Here is a 23,724-nt window from a genome sequence, read left to right on the forward strand (position 1 = left end):
GTCATTGTATAAGAAGGATGTTGCAACAAGTGGACACCCATGGCATTAGCAACGACCCATGTGGTCAACCATACACCTAGCAAAGTGGAAGGCCATCAGCCGAAAAGATGAATGCTGAGGCATAGTTTGGATATAGAAATGGTTTTATGTTATCTTATCTCATTTTATCTTATCAGTATAATTTTTTAAAATTTTTACATAAAATATAATAAATAATTCGATTTTTTCAAGTTCTGTAATAATAATAATATTAAAAAATAATATTCTAACAATATTTTATTTAACTTTCATTTAAAATCATTCTATCTCATCTCACTATCCAAATTATACCTAAGAGCTTATGATAAGATGTATGCATAGCAAAGGATGGCATTTTGTGGATATAAATTTCAAAATCCTTGAAAAATAAGGCAAGACAATTGAGAGAAGACTAAAAAAACCACCTAAATTTGAGAGGAGTCTCCATAACAGTACTAGGAGTCTCCAATTTTGTGGTATCATATGGTTACAAAATTGGAATTATTATTAAAGATCGCATTTAAAATTAAAAAAAAAAAATGCATAATACATGATTATTATCTCATTTCTACTGTGATGAGATGACATTGCTTATCAGTCCTTAATTTATTTAGATAATCCAGTAGCGAGTGTAAATAGCATGGCATTATTCTATAAGAAGTAAATATATTTGTAGTTTTAAAATGAGAAATATCATTTAGAATTTTAAAGTATGCGAATTCTTTGCACTCTATTTGAAAAAAATTGGTAAATATGATATAAATTGTTATGAATTCAAAGAATGGCTGGCTATTTCACTAGGCAACTTAAGTTATGTTTGGATATTGAAATGATCTCAAATAATTTGTGAATAATAATAAAAAGTAATGAATAGTTTATGAATAATAGTGAACTATTTGTAAATAGTCGTAAACTATTTGTAAATAGTTAAGAACTATTTCACTTACGAAGCACAGGCTAAGGCAATTGCCAATTGCCTAATTGCCTAATGACCCTAATGGAAGAAGGTCCCAAAAAATAATCAAATAGAATTTTTTAGAAAGAAAAAAAAAATCCAATTAAAAAATTAATTAATGCAATGAGAGAATATCAAAAGTATCAAATAGATACTATATGATTTTTAGTTTTAAAGTTATTCCACATAATAATTATTTTTGTACTCTTATTCTATAAATACACTTCACGTTTGTTATTATTAGTTTAATATATAATGTGAAAATTATAAATAGCAAATCTAATTTTCGAATGTTCATAAAATGTTTTTATATAATCTTTTGAAATGGTAAGGCCCACATTTTTCCAAATGTGTAAGTTGTTTATAAAATTTTATTGATAATAATGGTTATAATTGCTTCTAAGAGTCTAAAGTATATCTTATAAAACTAGATTTGATAAAATGTTCTCTAAATCGAAATTTTTTTAATAAAGATTAAGTCCATTCTTAGTTGAAAATAAATCTATTTAATTTTACTTAAAAAAAAAAAAAAGAAAAAAAAAAAAAACCCCACTCAAAATTTTAACAAGCCTTTTTGGTTACACAACACAAATTATCTAATCTTATCTAATCATTATAATTTTTTTTAAACTCTTATACAAAATACAATAAATTAACAAGTCAACTTTTTCAAATTTTAAAATAAAAATAATATTTAAAAAATTATATTCTAACAATATTTTATTCAATTTTTAACTTTTATATTATCTCATCTGTGTAACTAAACGAAACCTTAGATTTTAGAACCTATCGAGCCGCTCCTGATTCATAGAATAAAAAATTATCAGGATAATAATTTGTTCACAAAACTCCCCATTTTGTCAACTGATCCAATATGATGAATATTAACGTGAAGGGGTCTACCATTTTGTCAACTAAGGCTGTGTTTGGGTGTTGAAGTCTCTTCAACACTTCTCAACACTTCTCACTACTATTCATTACTTTATTATTACTTTTCACCTACTTTTTTTACTATTCATTACTTTTTACCTACTTTTTATTACTATTCATTACTTTATTATTACTTTTCACCTACTTTTTATTACTATTCACAACTCTCCTCAACACTTCTCAACACCCAAACCCACCCTAAGCCTAGTTGGATATTGAACTGATATGAAAAATTTGTGAATATTAATGAGATAGTTTGTAAATAGTAATAAAATGATTTAAACTAAGATATTTCATATAATTTTAAGAAAAGAAAGAGAAAAGGTTGAATAAAATTATTATAAAATTAAAATATTATTAGAATATAATTTTTTAATATAATTTTTATTTTAAAATTTCAAATTTTTCAATTATTTTTATGTTTTATTTAGAAGTTTAGAAAAGTTGTAATAATTAAATAATAATCAAATAAAAAAGTTAAAAATTAAAAATTAAAAAATATTTATAATTATAATATTTAAATATTAAAATAAAATGAAATGAGAGTATGTTGTCATAGAAATGATACCCGAGTTAGAGCATTAGAACACTAGTAGTGAGTTCAATAAAGTTAAATTTTAGCTAAAGAATAGTTAAAGTGCAAGATAAAGTGTAACAATGGACTCAACAAATGAACAATAATTTTAACCAAAGACTATATGGCTGGCCAAATATGTTGAGCTAAAGAGACTAGCTAAATATTATTTTTCAATTAAAATATTATGTTCCTGCCGCTGCTTCTTTCCCACACAAAGAAATAATGAAAAACAAACACAAATGTTGCTTTGCTTCTTTCCCATCCTCGCCACTTTGAACTCTGTTTTTTTTTTTCTTTTTTGCTTTTGGGTGTGAATACAATATTAAACTGTAATGCAACCATAATAATTAATACAATTATATTCAAATTACAATTAAAATTAACATAATAAGAAGTTAAAAATCAATATTTTAATAGAATAGTGAAAAATTTATTGAGCCTATTATTTGGAGTTGTAAAAAGTGGATAGCTAAAATTTATAAAAGTAAAATTTCTAACTAAATTTTAGCTAAACTTTGTTGAGGTCACTACTAATGCTCTTAGTAGTGGGCTCAATAAAGCTAAATTATAGCCAAATAATAGTTAAAATGTGAAATAAAGTGCTACAATGGGCTCAATAAATGTACAGTAAATTTGGCCATCAACCATTTGGCTGGCCAAATTTATTGAGACAAAAAGACTAGCTAAATATTATTTTTGGAGTAAAATATTACTTCCCAGCTGCAGCACCGAATGAGATTAACTCCTGCGCACCGGACGGAGTCTCTCTGGATGCGATTTCTTATGCGATTTCTTATTACTTCCCAGATGCAGTAAAATATTATTATTCGATTTCTGGAATCAGTTTTGGTACTGAATGAAACTTTTCTGGATTCATCTCTGTTTGAACTCCATTTTTTTTTTTTTTTGAATCCTCAACTTTTGATTGAATTTCTAGATGTGATTTTGGTGTATTGAATTTGATAAAATCAAAGATGATGAATCATTCCGAGTGTATTTCTTTGCTGTGGAGGTTGAGAATTTCTAGTGGTGTATTGTACTGAAACCGAACATATAAAATTACAGAAATCGAAGTTCAAAATCAATATTTTAATATAATAGTGAAAGATTTGTTGAGCCTATTATTTAATATTATAAAATGTGGCTAGCTAAAATTTGTAAAATTAAATTTTCTAACTAAATTTTAACTAAAGTTTATTGAGCCAACTACTAGTACTCTTAGAGCACTCTCAATGGTTATTGTAAAACCTAATTTTTTGTAAAATTTAAAAGAAAGAGTCAAAATATGCCTCCAATGGAATATGTATTTCATTTCTAAAATTCAGTTTGCTACAGTACCACCTCTTTATTTAGTGAACATTGTTCACAATTGTATAATTTTTTTTATTCATTTCCCTCTCTTTTAACTTCAACTTTTTAATCTCATTGCAGGAACTATACGGTAAACTTTATTTCGATTTCACCCTAAGTTCCTGTCTTTCACCGCACAAGCTAGAAAGTAAACTTTCAAATCAGGTGGTGCAGAGTGTGTACGGGGGATCATATGTATTAAGAAGAGATTATTTTATGGGATGGAATAGCAAACCAAAATGTCTGTTGGTGGTGCACTTAGGAGTAGGTATACTCTATTTTATTGAATTAATTTATATTTTAATTTAGCTTATAAATTTAGATTAATTTAAAATAAAATAAAATTATATGACATTATATATGAGAAAATATTGTAAATATCAAAAGATGAGAAGATATTATTGATAGTTAGAGAAAATATTTGAAATGAATAAGAAGTATAATATTTAAATAATATAAAAAAATAGACAAATTAATATTTAGTATATTGTAAAAATTAATATATAAAATAAAAAAATAATTTTAATAATATATTTTAAAAAATAAAATAAACAAACTATAGGGAATGCTCTTAGAATTTTATAACAATTAAATTTTAAAATATAACGCATCACGCCATCCTTTTCTATTAATTAATTATTTTTAACTTAAAAAACATTAGTTTTTCTGTCTAGAAGAGACAGAAAAGTGCCGACAACCACAGACCGCAATCAATTCCGTCCCGCTTAACTTTCTTCCTGCCGTTCCTTTATTTATGTTTTTATCCTTTGTCGTTTTGAATTAAAACGGAGGGAGTCAATGCTAACGTGCACCCAAGCATAAAGCAAACGTGCCCCCACCGTTTCCGACCCTACAGACCGACTGACCCCGCGGACCACAACCATCCCTTAATACGACGCGGTCCTTCTCTGAATGTTCTCTCAATGTTCCAAAAATGAAAAACCCCACCTCCCTCCCCTCTCTCCCGGCGTACTTTAGCTAACACCGGCCCTATCTATATCTGCTGGGTTCTATCGCCCGTTTATCCGAAGACAGAAACCACATCAATTATAGACTCTGAAGAGAGAATGTGAGGAAAAGTTATGGTTGGAATCGAAATCCGATCCTCTTAAGTTGGGAGTTTGGTCGGATTATACAGAAGCTACTTCCCCGTTTTGACCAATTTTGACTGTTTGATGCATACATACATCAATGGCCATAAAAGGTGCCTCCAGCTTCTCACCTCTCTCTCTCTCTCTCTCTCTCTCTCTCTCTCTCTCTCTCTCAAACTTCAGGTTAATTAAGCTTCTTAGGCTTCCTGATTTGTTGATCTACGTTACTATTCCTTTCTCCCGCTTTTCACTTTTCTCACTCACCTCTATTCTTCTCTCTCTCTACTTCAGGTGAATTGAGCTTCTTAAGCTCTCGATCTGCGGATCTAAGTTACCAAAGCTTATTATTGCCACTTCGTTTTTTTCATCTCATCCCATCTCTGCTGCATTTTAGCTTATTTAAGGTCCTCAGTTTTTTGTTGCTTTTTCTCAAAATTTTCTGGTAAAATTCGGCCTTTTCAGCCTTCTTTAATAGTTTGCAATGTAAGTTCTCAACTTCAATTAGTTACACGATCTGCCTCCTTTTAAGTAGCAGTACGAGTTACTATAACGGGGTTTTGTTTTTCATCAATTCTGGGTTTGTTTTGACGAATGCACCTTCTTAATTGAACTCGGTTAAAGATTTTTGTTTGGGATGCTTTCGTTTTCCTCTTTGATGTCTAAATTGCATGCACGTCTATGCTTCCCCAGTCACCAGTCAGTTCAATGAGGTTTCCATTTTATTTAAAATTATTTTAATTTCTTTTTTAGGGGATTAGAAATAAGGAGGTTATTGGGACCTTGGAGGCGTTGGTGATCATGCCACAAACATATTACTTGAAGTGACTGCTTCAAAGGTGCAAACGATTCTGAGGTTGGTCAAAACTTGATGTCTTTCCAGTTTTGCAAGTTTTAGGTTTTATTTCAATGCTTTGCCATATCATTAATGTGTCAACATGGTGATGGTTGGGCTGTTGTTTTCCATTTATTCTTTCGTGGTGCTTGGACTTGCATTCTTTGTTTCTTTGTTGCTGTTGTCAGTTTGTGGGTTTATTTTGTGGGATTCTAGCTGTAGCACTTCTCATTTGCCTTTACTCTGAGCTTATGCAAATATGAAGGATAACATTGTAATTAGCTTTGGAAATGAACATTATTAAAGACATTGTAATTAGCCAATTAAAGACAGTGTTGAGGTTATGTGTACGGAAGAACAAAATTCACGATATCCTATTCACTTATCATTTTAAAAAAAAACAAAAAAAAAACCGATATGCTATCCAGCTGTGCAGTGGATTATAAACCTGGTGAGAGGAGAAACATTGTTCGAAGTCTGACTTTTAGAATTGAAAAGATTAGGTGCAATTCATAACTCTTATGGTACTTGTTAAATAACATGCCTTTGTCCAATACGTTCTGGTTGACCTTGCACATGAAAGGATGTGTTGAGAGTAATCTCAAATTGATTGTGTGTAGGCTTGTTTTGGTGTTTATATTTACAAAATCTGGCTTTCAACCTAATAGTTTAAGTTTTTGGATATGAGCCCATCTTGTACATCAATTTCTCACTTCTGCTGCTTTTCCTCTGTGGAAATTACTCAACATCTCAGATGTAAACTTTCCAACATGTACATTGAGCACCCCTCTAATAGGCAATCTATGCCTAGTCTGGCATGAAGACGATTAATGGTTTTGGTACTGGAGATTGCTATCTTTGCTAGCGTATGACCTTCCATGCTCTTAACTTTTTCCAAATCCTGAGTTCTGCCTCCAATCATTCAAATATCATTCTGATCCAAACTTAGTTCCAAAAGGCATAGGATTTAATTGTTCTCTTGAGTTCTGAGACGAAAGAATTTGTCACCCGTGCAGCTTATAGTTGCTTCACAAATTCATGCTAGGCACTCATTTGTCATGCACAGTTGGCTGGTTGCCATGGAACATTGAATTAGATATTCTGAGTGGAGGGCAAAGTATAAACTCTGATCCTTCTCCAAGTTGATCCTGACTAAATTAATGGTCTGGGTGATACCTACTTTGTTTTCTACAAATAAAAGTAAGACTTTAGTCACTTTATTGATGGTAAAAGGTATAGTTCAAGTACACAGGAAGTATATACAGAATACACCTAATAACCACCAAGTACTAGAGATGGATACAAACAAATTATGAAAGCTGTTCTCATTACAAACAATGGCAGCAGTTCAGGAAAATAGTGTGGCAAGAAAGAATCTCTTCAACTTGTCCAAAAAACGCTCCCTGTCTTCAAAGCATCTATTATTTCTTACCATCTACAAACAGTCAGTTTTGAATTTCCACACATAGTCTTTGGGCATCTTGATAGTCAAAAGCTGTTGCTTTTTGAGGATTTGCAGGATTTGGAGCGAATGGAAGTCATCACTCCTCTTTCTGTGGAGGAGTCTTTCAAGAAAAGATCCATCACCATGGAGCTCGAGAGGTGGCAACCAGCTAGATTATATATTAGATTCTGGAGTCTACCCAAGCCACTTTATATTTTCATAAATAACCATTTAGTACCCCCGGTAAAATTATATATATATATATATAGGGATCGCACCCCATCATTGAGCTAATTAATAGCTCAAAAGCATACAGTGGATTAAAGTACTTCCAATGTAGAAAGCTCAACTCTATCAATGGTGGGCATGCTGCTTAAATTGAAAAGAAGTTATTTTTCTTGGAGATTTCACTTCTTTTCTTTAGAAGATGGTAACCTGCTGCATTCACTCTAAGTTGACCTTTCTTTTGCTGTAATGCTGTTCAAACTCTGTAGCATTTAAATGGGTTGTCATACTGATGCAACATGGTTGTGTTTGATTTTATGATCTTGATTTCCATGCTATTTAATTTCTGAATTTCGGAAATCACACTCAGGTGTGGAAGCATGGCTCGGGCCAGTGGGCTTAATTACTAAGTATAAAGTTCAGTTGCCTTATGATAAACACAAAGGTTCCCTACACTTGTATGGATAAATTAAGCTTGATCTCATATCAAATTTATTTGTTAGTACGTATGGGGAAATTCTGATGCAAGATCTTTCCTCAATTTCATTTTTCATCATATGCGTAGGATGCGGTAACATGTCAACTGGCTGTCCTGAGGAATTTTTTTTTTTTTTTCCATTTTCATTGAGGTTAATTATATACTGCACTGAACTGTTTACTGTTGTGGCTAAGAATTTCTTTGTGCAGATCTGTATCTGGCTGAACTAAAGAAACTGACACCATGGGTGTCTCAGGAAAATGGATTAAAGCATTGGTTGGTTTGAAGAAATCAGACAAGTCAGAGTCTTCAGAGAAGAGCGAAAATGTAGGCTGTTTTTTAACCTTTCTTGAATTTTTAAATTTCTCATTATTCAGTTATTCTTGTTGAAATGCAGTCATTACATGTGAGCCTTGTTGCTGAAGTTGCATGTGTTGTCTAAATTGAGATTTGCTAATTGTAATGTGTTGTTGTTTTTCTTTGTTTTCAGAAATAACCCATGTGCTACGTCTAACTTTGTGTTAGGTCTATCCATAGAAGCTGAAAATTGTTGCAGTTTGTAAGACTTCACATGGAAAATTTTAATTTGAAATGAAATTAAAACAAAAAATGGAAGTATAATTTTGAATTATAAAAAGATTAAAAAAAAAAAGAATTTTTATCTTAAAAAAGGGGCAGGGCAGGGAGGTCTACCCCTGGCCAATCCTGCATGCAGTAAAGGGACCACCATGGCCAAGATCTGACCGCGGATCTCATCTGGCCACCACATTGGTTGCCAGATCTTGGTCCCATAGCAAATATCAATTTAGGCAAACTACAGGAGCTGTTTGACCAAAAAATTCAAAATTAATGTCTTATTTATGCAGAAAATTCTACACTGATTCAAAGTCAGATAAATACTCTAGATTTGAATCCACTTTTTCTCTACATTTGTTCTTTTTTAAAATTTGCTAGAGTTGCTTTATCTTGTCCACAAATGTTAAACGAATTCCATGGTGCTTATTTTAATTGTTTTGGGAAATGAGCTCATGTGTTTTGGTTACTCACATGATTCATAATTGCTTAGAGCTTGAATGAAATCTATTATTTCGATCTTCACAAAATAAAGCCTGAAATTTTGTTGAAAACGACTTTAATAGCCCATTCCCAGGTAATCCTTTTGTATTACTTATTCTTTTACTATTTGCAAGTTAGCAAACCAAATTGGTCAGGAAAACATGTAGTGGAATTTGTATCAGGCGGGAAAATACACTTGACCCTCTCAGACTACCACACCATTTGCAATCACCTCCAAGCTATCAAGTTTGACAATCAGCACCTCAACTACCAAAAATTACTATGTACCCCTTGCCTAGAAAATCTGACACAAGTACCCTCAATTAAAAATTAAAAATATGAAAATGGAAAAAAAAAAAAAGAAGAGAGTATAATAAAGAAGAGGAAAAAAGAAAAATAAAGAGTATAAAGAAAAGGAAAAAAAAAATAGAGCCATGGCAGTTTGGCAGCCAGTGGCGCTGCTGTGGGTTACTTTTCTTTCATGTTTAAGATTTTTTGATGTAATGGGGTTTACTGTCTTTTAAAAATATTTTAGGGGCAGTTTTGACTTTTTGAAAGGAAAATGGGATATATTGCATTTCGTTTTTGTATTTTGGATTGATGATTGCCAAAATTGAAAGTTTGGGTGGATGATTGCAAATGATGTAGTAGTTTTAGGGGCTATGCATATGTCTCATTAAGTGGTTTGGAGAAAATCCTTAATTCTGTGGTTGACTTCGAACATTTGAAATTCATTGTATTAATTTGATTTGGTATTCTTGTTCAGCCCCAGATCTAGTGGTCAACAATACGTATATGAATTTTTCAGTGGCATGCCAATGAGATGTAGCTCAAATGGCTCCTCCTCCCTCCATAAAATTGGGTGGAGAGTGAAGTCATGGGTCTGATACCCATTGGTAATGTGACTTACCAATTAGAGAGAGAGGAGAAGGTCATGATTTTAAACCTATTTTTCAGACTACTATTGGAATTTTGCTATTCTTACATCGTGCATTCTTAATCCTCAAAACATTTCCTCGGTGCATAAGCAATTTGCAAATCTCAAAGCATAACGAGCGTAATAAAATGGTATGTTATTAATCATATCGAATTTTGTTATTTACTCATAACAGAGATCAGCCACTAGAAAGTTTCGGCACCAGAGAAAGCATTCCATTGAGATTGATGCAGATAATCTTCAATATGAGTACGGGCATGAAGTTGCTCCACCAGTCGGAGATTTCAATATTCAACCAAATCCTGATGCTGCTGGCTCCAATTCGGGTTCGCCTCAAGTACAGGATGCAGCTCTTAATCAAAAAATTTTGAGAGAAGGGGCTGCAACACGCATCCAGACCGCTTTTCGTGGATTTCTGGTAGTGCCATACGAATTCTTGTATTCAAAATCTAGGATCCCTTCTCTGGTTGTCCTTCTACTGCAATCTTCGTGTGCTCATTTGTAACTGTCTTATAGTATGCCCACCCTTACATGGTTGCTTGCAAGTATATAGAGACATGGGGTAGGTTAACTAGTCTTGGAGAAATATGAACCTTAAATTGATTACATGTTTATTTTTTCACGCTATTAATTACAGGGTCCATTGTTGTGAATAACAACAAGAATTGGGATAATCTATCCATAGGGTACTGCCCCATCAATTAATATGACTTTATCATTTTCTATTTGAAATAGTGAATAGTAGTAGTAGTAGTAGTAGTAGTAGTAGTAGTAATAATAATAATAATGAGTAGTAAACAACTGTTGGGAATCTGACATTTTTTTCCCTATCTAGTGGATCAATTCTTTTTCTATCTGGAATGAGGACTGCCGTTATGATTTGACGCAATAGGAATAATTATTTGATGATTTGCATGCACATATTATCTGTTTGATAGACTAGAAGACATAAAACAAAATAAGAACTTAAAACAGAAATGTGGTTGCAGTTGTAAAAGTCAGAATTTTCTCCTGTGAGATCAGTTTCTGCAACCAAATGGTGCATTGGTTTATTTTCTTTCCTCTCTCTTTTGTTTTTTGTTTTTAACTTTTACTGGGAGAAAAAGAAGCAAGAGATATGTTTAGTGTTTGAGGTAACCTGTGAAAGATTTGTATGGAAACATGTCTCTGATATGTTGATGTTTATTCGATGCTTAACCCTGATAATGTTGCAAAACACTCACAGATATAGAACTATCTAAGTTTCGGGAAGAAATTGTATACAGGCCATTGAACTAGAGAATGGATCTGTAAATTTCTGGTGACATAGTATCAAACTCTATGTTAGAATATGTAACTCAATAAATTAATGAATTCTGGTTCAAGTACTGAAGAGTAAAGTTTCTGTGGTAAACGAATTGTGGATACTTGGACTACAACATTGTGATGTAGCCAGTGCCTTATGGAAAGATGTTGGATTGAGTATTGGCTTTGGATCTTTTCAGGTGTTGGGAAAGGTCAGTTTGGCTGCCAACATAGTGAAAATTTATGGAAACGACCCTGATCTGCCTTATGTAGTGCATTTGGTGGGAGTAATGATTAAAGTTTTGAGGATTGTCACGGGTGTATGGAATAATAGGATGGCGTCCTTTCGTGAATTAATAAAATTATTTTGCTTAGTTAAAAAAAGAATACCAAATTTTAACCATTCAGAGTTGGTTTCTTTTCTTGTAGAAATTGATACTATATCTGCTTTGGTTGGCTTAGGTGACGTTTTTAGCCTTACTACAAAACAAAAAATTGACACTCATAATTGATTGAGAACATCCATCAGAAACTTTATGCTATGCCAATGCCACATCTTGTTTATGCATTTCTGTTTGTATTTCTTGGGGAAGATATGCCTCATGGACTTCCATTTAGCCTTTTAAATTGATATTTTTCCTTGTACATCTCTTCGAAGCACTTTCAGCCTAATAATTGTGATCTGATTGAAAAGTTTTCCTGATATATATCAGGCTAGGAGAGCTTTACGAGCTTTGAAAGGATTGGTAAGACTTCAAGCCCTTGTGAGGGGCCATGCTGTGAGAAAACAAGCTGCAATAACTCTTCGCTGTATGCAAGCTTTGGTTAGAGTTCAGGCTCGTGTCCGGGCCAGGCGTGTTCGTCTGGCATTGGAAAGTCAAACAGAAAAACAGAAGCTTCAACAACAACTTGCAAATGAGGCTCGTGTCAAAGAAATAGAAGTAAGCAACTTCCGACAGTGTCAGTTAGATACAACAATTATCTTTTGGATTAATATTTTTTATGGCATATATATATATATATATATATATATTTTTTGGCGGTGGTGATGGGGATTTATCTACCTGTCAGTAACAAAGGTTGTGAGGTTCATATCCAGGGCCTTCTGGTTTTGCCTGTGTCAAATGGTTTGATCTATGACTTAAGACTTTTTTTTGGGTTGATGAATTGTTTGGCTTGAATATTTATTTGCTACAAATGGGAAAAAGAAAAAAAAAATCTTGAGGAAAGTTTTCTGGCCAGCCATGAATTTTATTTTATTTTATATAAGTAAAAGTTGTATTGATGTCAATAAGCATATCATAAGTACCCAAGATGTGTACAAGATAAATACCATGCTAGGTAGAAGAAATAGATACAAGGAAGTCATGAAACGTGAAAAACAAAATCTAAAACTATTTTCAAGAGAAATAATATGTTGAAAAAGAAGCTTTTGAGTTCCTCCAGTGAACATTATTTTTAAAGTTCCAGTTGTTTCCTTCCCTCCAGATTTACCACAAAAGGCATATGGGGACCATCTTCCATATTCCTACAATTTGCAGGATACAATAAAGGTTTCCAACTAGAAAGAAGATTGACCACCCTCCCAGGCATGGCCCATGCTAATCCCAACTTTGCCAAAGAAGTCATCCCACATGGCCCTGGCAACCTCACAATGAAGTAACAAGTGATCCACAGTTTCCCTACCATTCCTGCACATATAGCACCCATCAATCAAAATGACCTGGTGTTATCATAATTTTGTCCATGGTCAAGATCTGCCCTAACGTTGCAGTCCATACAACAAACGTAGTAGAAGTGCCTTACTCCAAATGTTCCTCAGGAAGTGGGTTGTTATCTAGATTGATGATCGTCCTAAAAAACGAGCATACAGAGAACTTTCCTTTTTTGGAGGAGTTCGATAATATCTTGCCCACTTCTTGATTCCTTATTTGGGTGGTGTACAACAAGCTGACAAATTCTGTAATAACACCAACTTCCCAGTCATGAATATCATATAACTTGACAATGTAGATTATTGTTGTCTATGAGTCAACTTCCCTAGAGTAGGGAGTCTTTTGTTGAAAAATTTGTAAAGCATGATGGTGATTGAGTTGGAGTACGATGACTTCTAGTTGTAATAGGATGAGTGTCACTTTCCTGCCTAACTATTTTGATGTCGAGAAACACTAGAGACCATGCGAACCCAGCATGTCTTTTATCTGATTAAACCCTAGATCCATGTAACACGTCTGCATCACATTAATTAGGTAAATCATTTGTGTTTCACTGATGGAACATGGCCCTTAAAAAATTATTTGCACTCAAGAATTCAAACCTTAAACCTGAGGTGGGGCATACCCCAAAGACCAAGAGGCCCTTATCACTTGAGCCAACCTATAGGGTTTAAACCTTCCTGCCTAATTATAGGGCCATTAATTGTTCTTAGCTGCTTCTGAAATGGATGATTCAACTTTTGAGCTATCCAAACTCCAGCTGATGTTCAAGCTCTATCGCTTTACAAGCCTTGGTTGGGTACCACTAGCTTAGTTTCCCCTCCTTAATTAGGGCTCTAAGCAATACGGCCGTGTTGATACAAACATATTGCCATGGACATGAGGAATACAAACATGTATATGCCATTTGAAGACAGTTTGTGTCACCAAATTATATTGAAACAAACATATTGAAATGATGTATCTGCTTTCCTTTATTTCCCTACAACAGCTTTGATTTTGTCAAGCCTATGTACTGTTGCATGAGACTTCTGACTGTTGCAGGAAGGATGGTGTGATAGTGTGGGATCGGTTGAAGAAATTCAATCCAAATTGTTAAAGAGGCAGGAGGCTGCTGCTAAGCGTGAGAGAGCTATGGCATATGCTCTGGCTCATCAGGTAAAAGATTGTCACCTTCTTGTTGGATTAAAGCTGCAACTTCTAGTTAAAAGCTTAATTTGAACTTCCATAACTTGGAACCTAAAAAGGAGAAGACAGGATGAAGTTTTGTTTTACAAGAAGACAGGATGAACTTGCATGTGAGGGCATGCTTATCTGAACTTTGCATGTAATGTTTTATCTGACTGTGGTTGTTGTTTCTTAGGATTTTGATCTGGGATATCAAAAACCTTTTCTTTCTACTGATTGTTTGAATTTAACCAAAATTTCAATTCACGCCCATTATAGTCGAAGCCTTGTCTGAGGGGTATAATGTTTCCCTAAATGTTGTTGTGGTTTTTCCACATGGTATCGCTAACCATAAACTCCCGGTGTTGATTGTCACTTCTGTGTATATGTTGTTCCAAACTTCTGTAACATTTCCTTCGTGTAGTTGGGATGAAAGGCTACTCATGTTTGACACCCAAGACTATGGATGGAAATGGAAAATTTTATTTAATAGTTTATAATCATGCTGTCTCCTCATAAGCAGAAGGGTACCAATTTGGCAGAAAACGAGCTTTCTTGAATATGTCACACCTTACACATTTATATCGGAATTAAATTGATTTTTATTTTAGAGAGGACATTTCTGATGCTTCTTGGGCACTCCTTTGGGAGAGAATTTACCTCTCTAGTTTAGAATAAAATTATAGATTTATAGAAAAGCATAAGTTTAGGAGGTATCAATATACTTTTTATAAATCACTTTCTTGTATAAATTAGGGATGCTTGACTACTGGGATTTTTGATATATACACTGAGACATGATACATCACCCCACATCTATTTTGTGTCTTCTTGAGTGACCAATAATCATTCATGTAAAATCCATTTTTCTATTCCTGCAGTGGCAGGCTGGATCAAGGCAGTTGGCTGCTCCCTCTGGGTTTGAACCAGATAAAAGCAGCTGGGGTTGGGACTGGTTGGAAAGATGGATGGCTGTTCGTCCTTGGGAGAATCGTTTTCTTGACATTAATCTCAGAGATGGAGTGATGGTACATGAAAATGGATCAGCTGAGGGTAACGAAGGAACCACATCCCACTTAAAATCTGCTGGAAAAAAACCAATTGCCTCAAATCTTCATCCAAACCTTTCAAGTCAGAAAATGGGGCCCTCCCATTCTGATGGCTTTGGTTCTTCATCCAGCAAGTCAGCAGGCATGCAAGAGGCATCCGATACACTACCTTCCAAGCCAAAGCCCAAGGCACAGATGGATGATCCAGTTGAACAAGCTAAGACAAGGCCTGGAATTGGTGTGAGATCCCACAGCAATCCAAAAGAGAGATCCACGCAACCAGATAAACAGGCAAAGAAGCGATTGTCTCTACCCAACAGTGGTGAGTTCTCTCTCTCTTTGAATCCTAATGTATCGTTGGAAAGCACTGTAGCCTAGACTGGAATGAGGCCTTGTTCCATTAATTGGAATTTGAGTTCTGGCCATTCTTACTTGCTGGAGAGAGAGAGAGAGAGAGAGAGAGAGAGTCTGTATATTTTTCCTCCCAATGCGCATGTTAATATAACGTTTCCTTTGTCCCATCCCATATATGAACACATCTGGTTGAATCTAACTTTTTGGGAAGAATTGCATGATTCAAAATGTTTCGTAGGCATATTTTACTTTCTTTCCATCTGTGAGATGAATAATCAAAATTAAAGGTGCCATTCATTTTTCTTGTCCTTTTATTGGTTTGAGTAGGGGCAGGTACTGGTGCTCAATTGGCCAGGATTTCGAATAGAACTGTTGTCAAAGGGGCACCCAGCAACCAGAAGGCCATCAAGGATAAATCTAAGTTCAATGGAAAAGGGGACTCAAACTCTACAATGTCTGCCCCGCACTCCCATTGATCTCTGGCTCTAAGAATCGCATGGAAGGTATCTACTCAGGCTACCCTTGATTTCGGTGCTGCTGTTTCAATCTGTACATATGTTGTTGCTACGATGTTAGGGCATGCAGCATTCATGCTGCGGTTCCGTCATGAAATTCCAGGGTGGTTTCAGCCTGACATAGTAAAAGAGATCTGCTTGATTGTCACGGGGAAGAAGATTAGGGGGTTTGATGTGGCTGTTGTAATCATTTGAGTTTATTGTGATGAGTTCGGAAATCATGAGATATTTATTTCCCAAGGACTTGAAGATTTGTGTACTTGTCTTTTTTGGTAAGTAATGTAAAATTTTATTAAGGTAAAAATATTTTATTCCAGTACATATGAAGTATATGAGAGATTTTTCTCACTAGCAATGGGAAAAAGTACAAAGAATTCATGAAAAATAGAAATATAAGTAGCACAGTTTCGCAGGAGTAACTGTACATTCCAATGGAAGAGGGTATTGAGAAAGGAAGACTTGAGCTCCAACACAAACATCTCGTAATCCTTAAAAACTAGAATCATTTATTTCTTTAGTTCTGTTAGGTAGAATTAATTTTACGTATTCTTTATAATTATATTGATGTGATTGATTAAAAAAATTATTTTATATTATAAAAAAATGACACAATTAATCACATTAATTAAATACGTAAAAAATAGTTAAAAATAATTCTACTTAGAATTTGTGTTATTTCTTTTCATGGACACTAAGGACTCGTCTGGTTTACAAAAAATCAAGTTATCTCATCTCATTTTATATAATTATTACAATTTTTTTAAATTTTTATATAATATAATAAATAATTCAGTTTTTTTAAATTTTAAAATAAAATTAATTTTAAAGAATTATATTATAATAATATTTTTATAATTTTTAATTAAATATCCCATATCTTCTCATTTATACTGTGCAATCAAATAAGACCTTATCCAAAGAAGGCTAACACGATGGGGTCATTTTCCCACGCAATACTGATGAGTACTAAACTGTCTTGTCCAACATGGTAGAAAGGACTGCAACATGAGAAGACAGCCCAGCAATGCATGAGAAGGTGATTTGATGTTGTCCTTAAGAATAAATCAACTCCAAGGGATGTCTGATTTTTCCAAATGAGCTTTCTAATGTGATCCGCGTTATAGAGAGGACCGTCTTTTCTATAACGCGTGAAACAATTAAGAATGACTTTACTTCAAACAAACCTTCCTTCACCATTAAAGTCCCACCCTGCATGAATATAGCCACCAACCGATCAACGAATGATAACAAGGATCATCGTATTAGACATGCTGTTATCTTAGATGTTTTGTAATAGCATGATTTAATCAATAAAAGTTACCATTTCAAAAAAAAAAAAAAAAAAAAACAAGGGTCCACCTCCCAACGTTACCCTCCCTGGACCCTACAAAAGGATCAACTCCATTGACTAGAGCTGCGCACCATATGTTCCCTTATCGCGAGCAATTAATGCATTTTTAAAGGATCAATCTCCACACTACACATCATGCCAGAAGCAAATATGGGACACGTTGTCCATTGTAGATCTAATGAAGTGCATCAAACCCCGGATCCCTTCTAATATTCTTCTAGACATCAACCCCAAAAGACCATTTTACATTGTTTGAACACTAACTATCACGCAAGCTTCCATCCTTCATATTTATCAACATCCACAAGAGGTTCTCTCTTTCATTGGCATAACAGTGGAACCATTTCCTCAAGAGAGCTTGGTTAAAAAGAATTCAGATTCTCACCCCCTAACCCTCTGTCTGCAATCAATGAACATGCATTAGACCATTAATTCATACGATGGAGCTTATCTTCCTCCCATTTAATAATCTTATTATAGTTTCTCTAGTTTGTTGGCAACTCATAAGAAGTGGAAACAAGGACAAACAGCAAGTAGGCAAGTTAGAGACCAAGGTCAACGTGCTTCTACCACCATTTGATAGGTACAACCACTTCCAACTAGCTAAACAACATTCCATCACTTGATAATACCATCCTAAATGGTTTTAAATTTGAAGGTACCTCCCAAGGAAAGTCTTAGATAAATCATGGGTAAGGTAAACATCATCATCCAAGGATACCCACCACAATAGTGACATTCTCAACTCTACCAATTGGAAACAATTTTGATTTGGTCAAGTCCAACTTCAAATCCATTCATTTACTGCTCTAAAACATAGAAATGCACGACAAAATGGTAGAGTTAGCCATGGTTGGGGCTCACAAAACACATAAATGTCATTTGAAAACAAAATATGAGATATATTATGCCTTGTTACATTCTTGGTGCTTCATACCAGAAATCATCCAACTTAAAGTGTGTTTACAATTATAAAGAGCTTAGGGTACAAAAGATCTTCTAGGTGGGAACCTAGGGTACTACTCATGCACCACTTCATCCAAGTACACTATTTCCCTTTGACTCTATATCTTCTTAAAAATAGAAAAAGATTACCTAATTCACATGTTGTATGCTTCTCACTATACGATTTATGAAATAGTTCAAGTAGTTGTTAATGACGTGTTTCGCACACTAGGTATTGGGCTCAGTTACCTGCGATACAGAGAAGATGAGGGGCTTGGGGTTGAAAGGTCATCTCTAATGCCTAAGTTAAACTTTTGTTCCTTAGAGAGAATTCCAATAGGCCAGAAAGCGTAGTCCATAGTTCTAACTTGGAGTTTAGCTTTTATATTCTCTACCGAGGTGGTCCTTACTATTGGCAGGTGTGCACCCTATTAGTGATAGTAAATTTCGACGTAGTCTTTGTCCGCAATCTGTGCATGATTCCTGAGTGCGGCAAGGGCCTACCACTATGAGTGCCTGCAAAACTATGTCAAAGTTGGTCGACATCTTCCTGCTCCACATACTTCTTCTCCCACGTAGGTTTTGGGCCTCTTTCTCCCTTATCTAACTCGTGGGCCGATTAGGTTTTGTCCACTGGGCCCCCAAGAAGGGTTAAGCCCATCCCGGTAAGTAAACGGAATGTCTCTTCCAGTAGTCTTGATTGCAACATACCATTAACACCCTCTTTGACAATAAGAATTGGGTCAAGACTTTGCCTTCCAATGATAAATGAACTTTGACATTACCCACTAGGCTAATAGGCCTGAAATCCTATATCTAGGTGCCCCTTAGAAGAGTTTTAATGCTACATTCATTTCCCTTATTTTAAGCTAATAGGCCTAAAATCTATATCTTTTCTAACATTGTTCTTTTGGTTTAAACTCACGAAACATCTTCATCATGTTTTCCTTCACAACATCCCCAAAAGCTTGGGAAAAAAATACATGGAGTAAACATTCAGTTTTGATGCCTTAACTTCATTAAAAACACCATCCCACACCTCTCTCTCCTCGAAAGGTTTTTCTAGCTAGAGTCTTGGCCTCTTCAAGAGGAGGAACATCCAACTTAGGCCTCCATGACTTTGATAGAGTTGCATAATATGACCCCTAATTGCTAAAAGATAAGAAGAAACGATTCTATTCACATGTAGGGAATCAATAGATTGTTCTTTCAATTCAAAATAACAACCCTTTGAATGAACTTACTCCCTCTATCCTCTGAAGCCACAATATCCTTGTTTTTTTACCTCTAGCATAACTCCACCATAAGAGTTCCTTTTTCAAAATACTAATAAGCATTGTCTTCCTCAACTTCTGTTCATCCTGTAATGGTTCATCTTCCTCAACCATATCAAGGCCTTGTTACTCTTAAATCACCTTCAAAGCTTTAAGTTTTTTTTTTGTGTCCAAATAAAACTTAAACAACTTGGAAAACAGCAAGAGGCCCAACATCGCTTGATTTTTCTACCAAGCCTCCCTTTTTAACCAACCATATATGTTTAAACTTAAAATATAGTTTGTTAGAAACGGTAAGGAGAAATAGTAATGAGAAAATATAAAGAAAAATAACACACGATACAAGATTTACATGATTAGAAAATGTGCCCATGTCCACGAAGTAGCAGGAGATTTTATTCTATGAGAAATTGAAATACACTGTGGAAATATAAGAACTTCTCACTCCTCACAATTTCTGCCTCTCTCTAGTGCCTCTCCCTTTCTATTTTTGAAGAAATCGTCCATCTCTCACAAAGCTATCTCTCGTACAAGTTTTCATGATTTAAAACATACGTATATATATATATATACAACTTAGTGAAAATCCTAAAGCGGCAATTGTTGGGTCATTCGCTCGAGTGAAGTGCCGAGCAAGTCTCGAGCGAACTTTTTGTCTAATGTTAGCTCGAGCGACCTATCGAGTGAACTCTCTACCTAGACTTTGCTCGAGCCAACTTGTGACATCCCGCTTTTATGTGTATTTTTATTTAAGGAGTATTTTAATTTAATTAAAATATTAATTATTGTTTTGATTTTAACTTGCTGTGTAATTTATTTTAGTTTGTTTTTGGATTTAAAATTATGTTGCTGTTTTTATTAGTTATTTATTATATTTTAGCTTGATGTGGTGTTTAAATTATTTTAATCGTTTTATAGCTTTTAAAATTGTTTTCGTCGGATCAGTTTCTGAACTCCAAATGTGAAGATTAGACCTCATTTCTTTTCCCCATATTTTCTTTTTTTCTTTTTCTTTTTCCTCTTTTCTTTTTCTTTTTCTTCTTTTTCTTTCTTTCTTTTTCCTCTCCATTTCTCTGTGCGCGCAACCCAGCCCCCCCCATTTCCGTTCGTTTCTTCCACCGCCCAATTCGCCCCCATCCCGCCGCCGTACAGTTCACCGCCCGCACCGGTCGACTCCCTTTCGGCCAGTGATCACCTCCCTCAATTTTCAAGCCAATCCATGCAGCCGTTAGCCGCCACGCACTGCTAGAAGTCACGGCACCTTCTCTCCCTCTCTCTGTCACCAGTTGCTTCCTCAGCCCAGAACTGCCGCTCGCCGGCGACGTGGCTGACACCATCCACCCAAAAACTTTCCCCTCCGGCCGGCGCACCTCCCCACCAAATCTCACCTCCATCCGAGCCGTCATTTGCCGCTTAGAGCCCATCTAAGCCGCATGATTTTTGGCCATTTCCGCCGCCGTCGCTCCACCTACGGCCACCATCTCTTCACCATTTCATCACCTACCTCTTGCCGTCCTAACCCACCCATTTCTGGCTCCGATCTGTTGCCGGAGCAGCTCCTACCAGCTCAACTCCAATTTGCTCTTTTTTCGCTTCCACCGCCATTTCCATAGCCACCCACGGCCAAAACTCACTTTCATTAGCTTCATAAACATCTCTAAGCCATTCCCTATCAATTTCAAGTCTTGGTTTGTCCCCGTTCGAAAGTGTGTATTTTACAACGCACGACCACAGTGTAAAATACACTGTTATGTTACTTTTTCTCCGTCGTTTGCAACGTCGTGATTTTTCAAAAAATACCTTATAGCGCTGTAAGTATTTTCCAAACTCTATTTTAGATTTAAATATATTATTAGTTTTACAATAAATTCATTGACTCGTTGGTTAATTCAGGACTGAATCCGAGAAGTCAAGGGTCAGATGGATTGAGGACGAAGTTGTTTGTTATTGTTGATTTTTGTTATTTATTGGATGGATTGAGTCTTGAGGTGTGCATTGCATGGTGCATTCATGTGCATTTATTAAATTGAGAAAAACTGGTTTTATTTGTGTAAATAGATTTTCAGGTGCGTGTGTATCACGATCCCAAGTCGGGATGGGGTATTATCTCGGTGGAGCTCCTCTGGTCACTCGGGAGTGGATAATACTGAATGACATCCCCTGAGTTGTCGCTGGGCGACAACCGGATCACACTATATGGTAACGCTGTCGTGTCGACTCCGTGATTCCTAGTCTGGCGAGAACTAGAGGATGACCTGATCCAGGTACGCGCTGGGCGCGAAAACTAAGCATCGCTAGTTTAGGTGTCACACGCATAATCGTTACCTGCGGTGTGGCACAGGAGCCAGAGTGTACGGATGATCCCTAAGGGAGATCATGGTGCATGCGATAATTGGATGAGTTTTGGATTTTGAATACGGGCCATTTTCTGGAAAAATGGCGAGGTTATGTTGGAGGCTTTGTGATTCATTTTCTGGAAAAATGGTAGTTTCTTGATTTGGGCCATTATCTGAGATAATGGCAAGGACTAGTTTTAAAGGATATGTTTTGGGTCAAAATGGGATTTTGGCGTGTGTGGAAAAAATGTGGTTTTATGGGTTATGTGCATTTGGCATTCTTTCATACATATTGTTTGAGCTTAATATGTTTTTATCTTGTGGCGTTTGGATCTTTACTTACCTGCGGCACTATTTTGATACTGTAGATTTTGATGCAGAGGTCGAGGAAGAGGAGGAGGCTGAACCCGAAGAGGCGGCTCCGCCGGAGTTTTGATTTGAAGTTTTATGCCTTGTAGTTTGGTTTTGAAATGATATTTGTAGTTTGTAATATTTTATTATGTATGTTTCGAACGGGTTTGTATTAAACAAAGAAAAATTTTGGTACTTAGTTATAAGGCTTTTATTATCCGCTGCGTGTTTTTATTTGCACACTTATTGCATGTACACACACTTGGCACTTGGCAATAGGGTGGTGACCCGTGTTGTCATCATCCCAACATCTCGATTTCCACGTATCCGTATGTGAGATTTGGGGGCGTCACACAACTGTCAAGCGAGTGTCAAGTGAACTCTTTTTTTGGATTTTGCTCAAGCCAGCTATCGAGTGGGTGTTTAGCAAATTCTCTGCAAACACTCAAGCAAACGTCGAACAAACTCTTAGTTTGCCTTCATTCTAGTCACGAACCAGGCTTCACAAACCAACATAGTTTACCATCATTAATATCACCACAATCTTGTCGAGAAATTATTGAAGCAATGTCAAACCAATCTTTTTCAAAGACACACTAAGAAAGTGTACTTCTCACTCAAATTATGTTAGAAAGCAATTCGTGGGCAATGTTCTTGTAATGATCCATCTACATTGTTCTTATAACAATACTAGTGAAGAAAATGTGGAGACGATAAGAAAATACCAACAATAACCAACTATAGAGACCCTCTTTAATACGATGTTCATATAGGCAAGAAAGACTCATCATAGGAACTTAGACCACCTAGGCACTGGCAAATTAAAAACACATTGACTGCATGAAAGTAAAAACCATTGAATTTTAGCTTAGAGAACATTAGCATTAAAAGAGAATTCCATCAAATAGAAGAGTAAGCATGTTCATTGATGAAGGAAAGCAATCATTGGAAGGGGGCTTTCAAACCTATTGGATTAATGGGCTGTGTTAAGGTTGTGTTTCGTATGCTTGGGTTAAGTTCTTGCAACCCAGATCGAAATGTTTTTACCTATGATCACAAAGACAAAGATGGGCTCGGTGGTGATCCAAGGACCCTTTGATGCCAATGTCAGTACTTCTTCTAAGAGAATTGCTAGAGAATAACAGAGTTCAAAGAGATTCATTTGTACTTGGAGCATGCCTTTTATATGAGGTTTCGAGGGAACATTCTCGTACCTTGTGTTAAGGGCCTGTGGCACACCTTTAGTTGCCCCAGTCACTGCCTTTAATGTGGTGTGGTGTCTAAGGTTGCACCATTAATGCAGTGTACCACCTGAAGTGGTGCCATTAATGCGGTGTGTCCTCACAGGTGATGTTTCAACTGTTGGCAATTGGTGTGGTCACTTCTTGTCCCTATCGTTAGAGAATGGAGGGTTGCCCATGCTTTTCATTCACTTGCCGATGTGTATCCTTTAATGCTGGTCATTGTAGGTGAGTGTCAGGGCGGCACAT

General features: G+C 35.5%; 1 protein-coding gene across 10 annotated transcripts; it reads left to right on the forward strand.

Moving 5' to 3' along the window:
- The first annotated feature begins 4,692 nt into the window (after positions 1–4,692).
- On the forward strand, positions 4,693–16,296 carry LOC122294285 (protein IQ-DOMAIN 5). Of its 10 annotated transcripts, none has more exons than XM_043102898.1 (9): positions 4,693–5,034; positions 5,672–5,774; positions 8,110–8,227; positions 9,723–9,887; positions 10,069–10,311; positions 11,891–12,118; positions 13,937–14,050; positions 14,941–15,430; positions 15,790–16,296. In XM_043102898.1, the coding sequence occupies exons 4-9, from the start codon at positions 9,834–9,836 to the stop codon at positions 15,936–15,938; spliced, it is 1,278 nt and encodes a 425-aa protein (XP_042958832.1). In that variant the 5' UTR covers positions 4,693–5,034; positions 5,672–5,774; positions 8,110–8,227; positions 9,723–9,833; the 3' UTR covers positions 15,939–16,296. The 10 variants fall into 10 exon arrangements, with proteins under 10 accessions (XP_042958832.1, XP_042958827.1, XP_042958825.1 ...); XM_043102893.1 differs by lacking the exon at positions 9,723–9,887 and adding an exon at positions 7,273–7,355 and having other exon boundaries at positions 4,695–5,034; XM_043102890.1 differs by lacking the exon at positions 9,723–9,887 and having other exon boundaries at positions 4,696–5,034; positions 15,790–15,944; positions 15,978–16,296.
- Positions 16,297–23,724: the final 7,428 nt, after the last annotated feature.

The sequence above is a fragment of the Carya illinoinensis genome, chromosome 14, assembly GCF_018687715.1.
Source record: "Carya illinoinensis cultivar Pawnee chromosome 14, C.illinoinensisPawnee_v1, whole genome shotgun sequence".
Lineage (NCBI taxonomy): Eukaryota > Viridiplantae > Streptophyta > Magnoliopsida > Fagales > Juglandaceae > Carya > Carya illinoinensis.

Coding starts and splice junctions, on each gene's coding strand:
- LOC122294285 (XM_043102893.1), top strand. CDS start 8,144: ATGGGTGTCTCAGGAAAATGGATTAAAGCATTGGTTGGTTTGAAGAAA. Junction 10,312..11,890: donor CCGCTTTTCGTGGATTTCTG/GTAGTGCCATAC, acceptor GATATATATCAG/GCTAGGAGAGCTTTACGAGC. Junction 15,431..15,789: donor ATTGTCTCTACCCAACAGTG/GTGAGTTCTCTC, acceptor TGGTTTGAGTAG/GGGCAGGTACTGGTGCTCAA.